General features: G+C 36.2%; 1 protein-coding gene across 1 annotated transcript in view; it reads left to right on the top strand.

Moving 5' to 3' along the window:
- The window catches only part of elovl4b (ELOVL fatty acid elongase 4b), a 5,508-nt gene extending 4,566 nt beyond the window's left edge, over positions 1 to 942 (top strand). Inside the window, exon 7 of the mRNA XM_024260041.2 lies at positions 499 to 942. Within this exon, the coding sequence (XP_024115809.1) occupies positions 499 to 774 (276 nt within the window). The 3' untranslated portion in view covers positions 775 to 942. The remainder of the gene's footprint in view (positions 1 to 498) is intronic.
- Positions 943 to 7,573: the final 6,631 nt, after the last annotated feature.

Raw genomic sequence — 7,573 nt, 5'->3', positions numbered from 1 at the left:
TATATATATATGCTATATATATATTTGCTTTTAAATACAAGCTTTTGGCTGCTGGCGGTATGCTTACACCTTAAACTTTTGTCCAATGGCATCCAAAAAAAAATATGCCATCATCATAAAAAAACTGAATTTCAAGTTGTAATTTATGACTTTGGGGGTTAAAGTGGTACATTTGAAAGAGTGAAGTAGTGTAAAGATAGCTCAAACACTTAAAAAAAAAGCACATTTCATATATTAATCCATATATGACTAGGTACATGGGTTTAAAAGCTGTCAGGTAAATGTATGTATACATTTGTAATAATAGTTTACACATAAAAAAGAAAAAACTATTTGAAATTGTTGTTTTATTGATGTAAAATATGAAATCTTTGCTTTGCATTATAAAATTCTTTTTTTTTGTTCCTTGAAGATATCAAACTATGTAATCTCCCAACATTAGTCATCTTTGTATTGCTGTTTATAGTGTTAGAATATTAATATTTTTTGTTTAAACAGATCCAGTTCCACGTGACCATCGGCCACGCTGGCTACTCCCTCTACACCGGCTGTCCGTTCCCTTGCTGGATGCAGTGGGCTCTGATCGGCTACGCTGTCACCTTCATCATCCTCTTCGCCAACTTCTACTACCACGCATACAGGCGCAAACCTGCAGTGCAGAAGGGCGGCAAACCCGTCTCCAATGGCACCTCTCTGACTAACGGCCACAGCAACGCCGAGGAAGTGGAGGAGAACGGGAAGAGGCAGAAGAAAGGGAGAGCGAAAAGGGAGTGACGGAGCGAAGGAGTTGTTTGGAGAAAGAGGACAGGAAGAGGGAACGGAGGGGGGAGAGAAATCAAATCAAAAGCATCCCTGCTGATAATGTAGATGTCTGGGACCAACAGGAGGAGATGAATGACTAGTGTGTGTTTGTGGGCTTGTCTGTTAAAAAAAAAAACAAAAGAAGAAGTTGCTGATTACGTCAGAGAAAGAAAAAATGTCAATTGTCTCCATAAGAGTTTATTTGAATCCAAAAAAATGTTTGATTTTTTTAGGCTGTTTGCTCCTCTGTCCAACGTTACTTTGGGCTCTTATAGGACCAAAATATTTAAGGACCTTCAACTTGCTTTACTTCTGTGACCAAAAGAGAAAAATCACCTCCATGTTTTGTACTCTGGACTCTAACATTTCTGCTTGAATAGTCCTTAATATGCTAATTTTATATATTAGTGCTTTTAAAACCGATATTTTACCATAAAGAGAGGAAAAAAATGAGAGAATGGACAAACGGGGTAATGTTTTTTGTTTACAGACATGTAGTTTGGTCGAGCATAGTCCACATTTGTAACTGCTGTTTTTACAGTCAGTTGTATCAATTCAACATATCACAAACTTTGTATTTATTTTCTGTGTCCAGCTGGGAAAAAAACAACAACTTTGCTGCGTTTACAAGAAGATGTTATTTTCTTTATTTGTTGTGGAAAAAGAATGACCTTACTGTAGAACTTCTTTTTATTATAATATATTTTTTGGGTCCTCGAGATTTATTTGCTGTGTAAAGTAGTGGAGGTGACAAAAGAAGAGATTGATATTTGGCTCAATGCTGTCTCACTGCCAGTTAGAGATAAAGATGTTCTGATGACGAAGCTTTTATTGTATTTATTTTTTTTCTTTTTTTAAGAAAATAATTGGTCGTTTATTCTTAAAACAAAGTGACACAGCTTCCTGGGTGCACGTATAAATGAAATAAAGACAGTGTCAGCACATCTTCACACATACGTTTGTGTTTCTTTCAAAATAAAACCCCCTTTTATCCAGCTGGTGCTTAAAGGAACTTCATCAGATCAAATTCTCACCATCTCTTCAGTGTTGCTCTCCCACTGCACTTCATGTGGGATCTACAGGATGGAAAAATCTTGTGGCGGAGCGCGGGAGTGCGTTGGAGCGGAGGAAGAAGGCTGTGTCTGTTCAGACAGATCTGCCCTAATCTTTGAGGACAAATTGGCTTTAGCTCTAAAAGAGCTTATTTCCACGTCAATCCAGGGAAGCAGGTCATTGGAAGAGAGGCCACCGCTAATCTGACAAGAGTTTCTGCAAGTGTAGAACTGTCAGAAAGTGCATCAATTTTTATGCAAGAAAGTGAAACGTAAGTCAATATTTTTTTTAAATAGCCACTTTTGTTCATCTTTTCAACACCATTTATTCCTAGATACAATTCAGTAGAAAATATATGGATGATATTTTTTTATTTTTTGTCTTTTTTTTATAAAATTATCTGTTAAAAAAAAGTTTGTCTGAACCATTAAACTAAACAAACGTTGCATTTAGTCCATAGATACTACACTTTGCACTCTTTTCTTGACGGGACCTGCTTCCTCCTTCTACAAAGGCGCAGCACCACCTGTTTTTCCCACACGGATGTCATTAAGGTGGAGAGAGAAGGAGGCCTGAGGGGAAGATTTCTATGATAGACGGGATGAGATGAGTGGAGGGAGGTGTATTTGTCCTCTTCAGGGACACAGAGGGATCTAAAGCAGAGACTTAAGAGGATTGCAAAGAGGGCCAAAGCTTTCAGCGCAGGTCGCAATAACCTGCATCCCCCCCCACGCTGCTGCTGCAAGAACAAGCTGAAACAATTAGGCGCATTCATAAATTTGGTTTGTAAATAGTTTAGTATTTCACAAGAAATAGTTCACTGTGCAGGCCTTTTGGAAAAACGTTCTTCTATTTGAGACTAGGCTAATTGTCTTGTATATTCCAATACAAGTAGGGTGAAGGGTCACCATGCAGGGGGTAATGCCTTACAAACCAGACCTGTCATTCATCTCATCTCATTAGCAATTAAATGACTAAGTGAGACTAAGGGAGTGGAAACAGTCAGCGTTTTACTGGCTCTCCAGCCGTCGGACAGATTACGCTCAGGAGTTACGTGCATGAAGAGTTCCCTCTACTGGAGCAAAATCATACCACTGTCTTAGCAGCCAATGAGAGACAGGCGTCATTATTTCATTTAAATAAAGTCAACTAAAGTATCTACACCCAAGTATGAGTACCTTTACTTTCAAATAATGTTACTCTAATTAAGGAAATAGTAGTCATTGTCCTATTTGAGTAATAATAAAGAAGTATGATTAAAAACTACTCAAGTACTGAGTAAACTATGATTTTCTGATGTTGAAATAAAAATTATTTTGAAAAAGAATCACCCTCTTTTTTTTGTGAGTTTGGTACGAACAAAGCTTTGACTGATCAAATTTGTGACACACTTCAATCTACAGTAGGGGTGTGTCAAACTCTTCAAGGCCCCCATTCAACCTGTCTGATCTGAAGTGGGCCGGACCAGTAACATAATAACAAAATAACCTATGATCAACTTGTTATCTGTAGCTTTGATTTTGTTTGTTTGAAAAAAATACCTCAACTGACCTAGTAGCTTAATCACTTATTATTACACATTCATTCACAGGACAATGGATTAAAAAAAAACTAAAATAAATAGAGAAATAAATGAAGAAATTTTATTTTTGCCTCCTACCCAAACATTCTTGAAAAGAAGTACTCTCCCTGTTTTGTTTTGCTTTTCCTTTGCACCCCCTAGTGGCGGAATTGCGCATTTTGGTCATTTTATTGTCACAGGAATGGGCTAGAACCATAGACTTAATATATAATTAGACGCATCATCTCTGACGTCACCCATTGACTTCCACAGTCCCTGAAATGAAGCCTGAATATTCAGCTCATGGCCGCAGCCATATTGGCTGGAGTTAACTCCGCCTCACACGGACGTTCCAAATATGGGGGAAAGGGGCGGGACCGAGTTCACCCGCTTTTCCTCCGGTTTGTTTTATTTCACGCCCACAGCTCTGCCGTCTGCGGCTCCTCTATGCTAACGGCTAACTATGGAGTTATATTTGTGCCACCATATTGCAAGCAAAAGTCATAGTTTTGAGATCAAAATTTTTTAAGTTGCAAACAAAATGTTAAGTTTTTCAAATAAAAAAAACATTTTTTTTGCTTTGAAAATTTTTTTTTTTTGCTCTCAAAAAATATATTTTTGCTTGCAACTTTTTTTTTGTCCTGACACACACACAAAAAAAGTTGCAAAAAATTGCAAACAAAAAAAAAAGTTAGACTTTGACCCACATTTCCTTTTGTCTTACCTATATGCTAAAACAGTGAATAAACAGAAGAGACTGGTCACTCAAATATGTTAAACATGATTTTTATTGAATCACACATCAGCAGGATTCATCTGCATATGTTAAAATGCAGTGGCGGGCCGTGCATTTCACACCTAGGCCTTCAGTAGTGCTCCATCTGAATCAATCCAACCCTCATTAACTATTTTATGGCAATAAAACTTCTACTGCAGGTACAACTGCTACACACACACCAAAAGCATCAACAATAACCTGATAAAATTTCAATATTATGTAGGGAGATAGCAAAATTTTACTCACCAAAAATCCAGATTATTTAAACACAAAATCCATCCTTTCTATCCTCAAGAAGATTTCAATCACTCTGTCGTGCAGAATCTGTGCGTTTCGCAGATAGAAAGTGTTTCGTGGCTGTGATAAGCTGGAAAAGGCTGCATGTGGGAAATGTTCTGGTATTTCTGAAGCCTCTTGTGGTCCAGGAGGGAGACTAACATCAGTTTTTGTGATCTTGAAATCTGGTCCTTGTCTGGAAAATAATATTGTCGGTAGTGCGCGCAAGGATTTTGCGCTGCACCTCTTCGTGAGCTCGGAGCGCCCGCGGTGCGTTCAGGGGCCTCGTAGATTTCAGCTTCTCTCCCGCTCAACGGAGTCACGGAACTCCTTTACCCGTGCCAGACAAAACTGTGCCACAACTTTACCCAGACATTCATTTTCCACCAAAAATCAGACGATGAGACGCTTTCCACTGGTAACATCTTCAAACTTGACACGCCGCTCCTCAGCACCTGTGTCCGTCACATAACGCAGAACCAGAGCGAGCTGCGAGCTGTCCAATCACAGCACGTGAAAATGATGACGTTTCCATGCGCCTGCTAGCTGGCTTTGATTTCGCCTACTCCAAATCTGATTGGTTGAAGCAACAGTTTGGTCGACAATTATTTTATGCTACAGGGCTTGCAGAACTGATTGTGAAGGCCTCCGGGCAGATTTCTTTGACCCTAGCAACAAATGGTGCTGCAATGTGATTGGTTAATGCTTAAATAGGAAAATACACGTCTGGAAGCAGCGCAGCCAGGGAGACAGCAATGAAAGGACGAAGACAGAGCATTTGGAATTATAGAATACGTATTCACGGAAATAAATAATAATTAATATCAGTCTGTGATTCAGATATTTTTAGGCCAGCAGAGAAGGCCTTGCAGGCCCTGACGGCCCGCCACTGTTAAAATGAGAATTTTACTGCCTTAAAATGTAAATGCTGGATTATTTTGGATTATAAATCCGCTCACCACCAGAGGCAGACCTGAAGAAGAACATACAAGACAAACATTAGATACAATTAAAAAAAATAACATTTAATATACATTAAAATCACAAGACAAAGATAAATATAACATGTACACATTTGTTATAAATAACCATCAGTACAAATACAGAGAAAACGTCCTTTTTTAAATTTTAAACATAATAGATATTAATGTTGCTGAGAATTTTAAAAAATCGAATTACTGGAACTAAAATAAATAATCATAATATACATTAATGATTTATTTCCGGCAAATATAAAGTTATTCTTTTAGTACTTACCGGAGAAAAGACAACAGATAACTCCCAGAGAGTGTTAGAACAGTTTACAGCACGGCAGCAGGACAAAAACCGAAAAATAGCGCTCATTCTAACGCTAAATCTATAGCAGACCAGCAAAACACGGGAGCACAGCTCCCAGAATCCACCGCGATCGTCACTTGTCAATCAAAGGCTGCGCCCCACCCCCATTAAGTGAAAATAAATGCCGTTTTAAAAAAAAATTACAAACTTAGAAAAAAGTTCACTCCCCTCAGAGTTGTCATGGATCAAATATGCAGCCATTGATGAAATAAAAACTTTAAGCACCAGGCATTAAAGGGTTTTTTTTTTTCAAAGCTTTATTAGCAATTTCGAGAACCAAGGTTGTTGTCTATGTTTTAGAAATTGTCTTAACCAATTAATTGATCAAAAATTAAATACAATAGCTGTTTTTGTTGATTTAAGCAAAGCATTTGATACCATTGATCACTCCCTTCTGTTACAAAAATGTGAATATTATGGACTTCGGGTAAAACATATCATTGGCTGAGAAGTTATTTAGAAAATCGGGTTCAATATGTAACCATTAACAATACGGATTCTGATTTAGAAAATATTTTTTGTGGACTCCCACAAGGTTCTGTTCTCGGACCAAAGTTGTTTTCAATTTACATTAATGATATTTTTTTTTATGTCAAAAAAGTTGAAATTCATTATGTTTGCTGATGACACTAATATGTTTTGTTCAGGACAAAATATTGTTGAGTTGTTGAATGTTGTTGAACAGGAATTTAATTTGGTTAAAGAATGGTTTGATTATAACAAGTTATCTTTGAATGAAAACAAAACCGAATTTATGATATTTTCTGGAAATAGAAAGGTTGAAAATTTTTAATTATATTTAAATGAGGTAGAAATCCAATGTGTTAAAGAAATAAAGTTTTTAGGAGTAATAATTGATGATAAATTGTCTTGGAAATCTCATGTAAATTATATAAAACACAAAGTCTCTAGATCTATCAGTATTCTGTTTAAAATCCGTGATGCATTGAACAAAAGGAGTTTGTTTCTTGTTTATTGTTCATTAGTCGTTCCGTATCTTTCATATTGTGCAGAGATCTGGGGAAATGCTGGGAAAACTATAATTGAATCATTGGTTAAACTACAAAAAAGGCTATTAGAATAATCAACAGAAAAGGATATTATGAACCAACAAATTCTTTATTTTATCTGAATAATAGTTTGAAATTAAAGGAAATTGTTTACATTAAGGTATTAGAAATTGTATATAGAGTAAAACATAATTTGGTTTCAAAAAATATACAGAAGCTATTTACTTTAAGGGTTAGTAAGTATAATTTAAGAGGTCTTTATTGTTTTGAACAGGTTAAAGCTCGTACTAATGCTAAGATGAGATGTGTTTCAGTTATTGGAGTAAAATTATAGAATCAATTAAGTGATGAATTAAAATTAAGTTCTTCACTTTTGCAGTTTAAAAAAAGTTTGAAACGTAAATGTTTGAATGATTACAACATACATATGTAACTTGTATTTATAAATTGTTTTTTCTTTCATATCTGTTTCTTTGTTGATCAGCATAGATGTTTAGTTTTCAAGGAAAGGCATTGAATAAGCTTAATAAGCTTCTGCCTATTCCCTTTTTTTATTGGTTGTTTCTTTTTTATTGTATATTGTGTGAATTGTACACATCTGAACTTAACCAATAAACTTGACTTGACTTGAATTTTGATAGTACCATCAATACATTCAAAGTCTATTCCCTTTATTCCGCCTTCTCCATATGTTTGGATCATTGAGCTCTTTTTTATATAATGTGCTTTACCCTTCCAGATGAAGTTGAAATTTGT

This window comes from Oryzias melastigma, linkage group LG24 (genome assembly GCF_002922805.2).
Source record: "Oryzias melastigma strain HK-1 linkage group LG24, ASM292280v2, whole genome shotgun sequence".
Classification (NCBI taxonomy): domain Eukaryota; kingdom Metazoa; phylum Chordata; class Actinopteri; order Beloniformes; family Adrianichthyidae; genus Oryzias; species Oryzias melastigma.
Note: the sequence above shows the minus strand (reverse complement) of the source record. Positions and strands in the feature narration are given on the sequence as shown.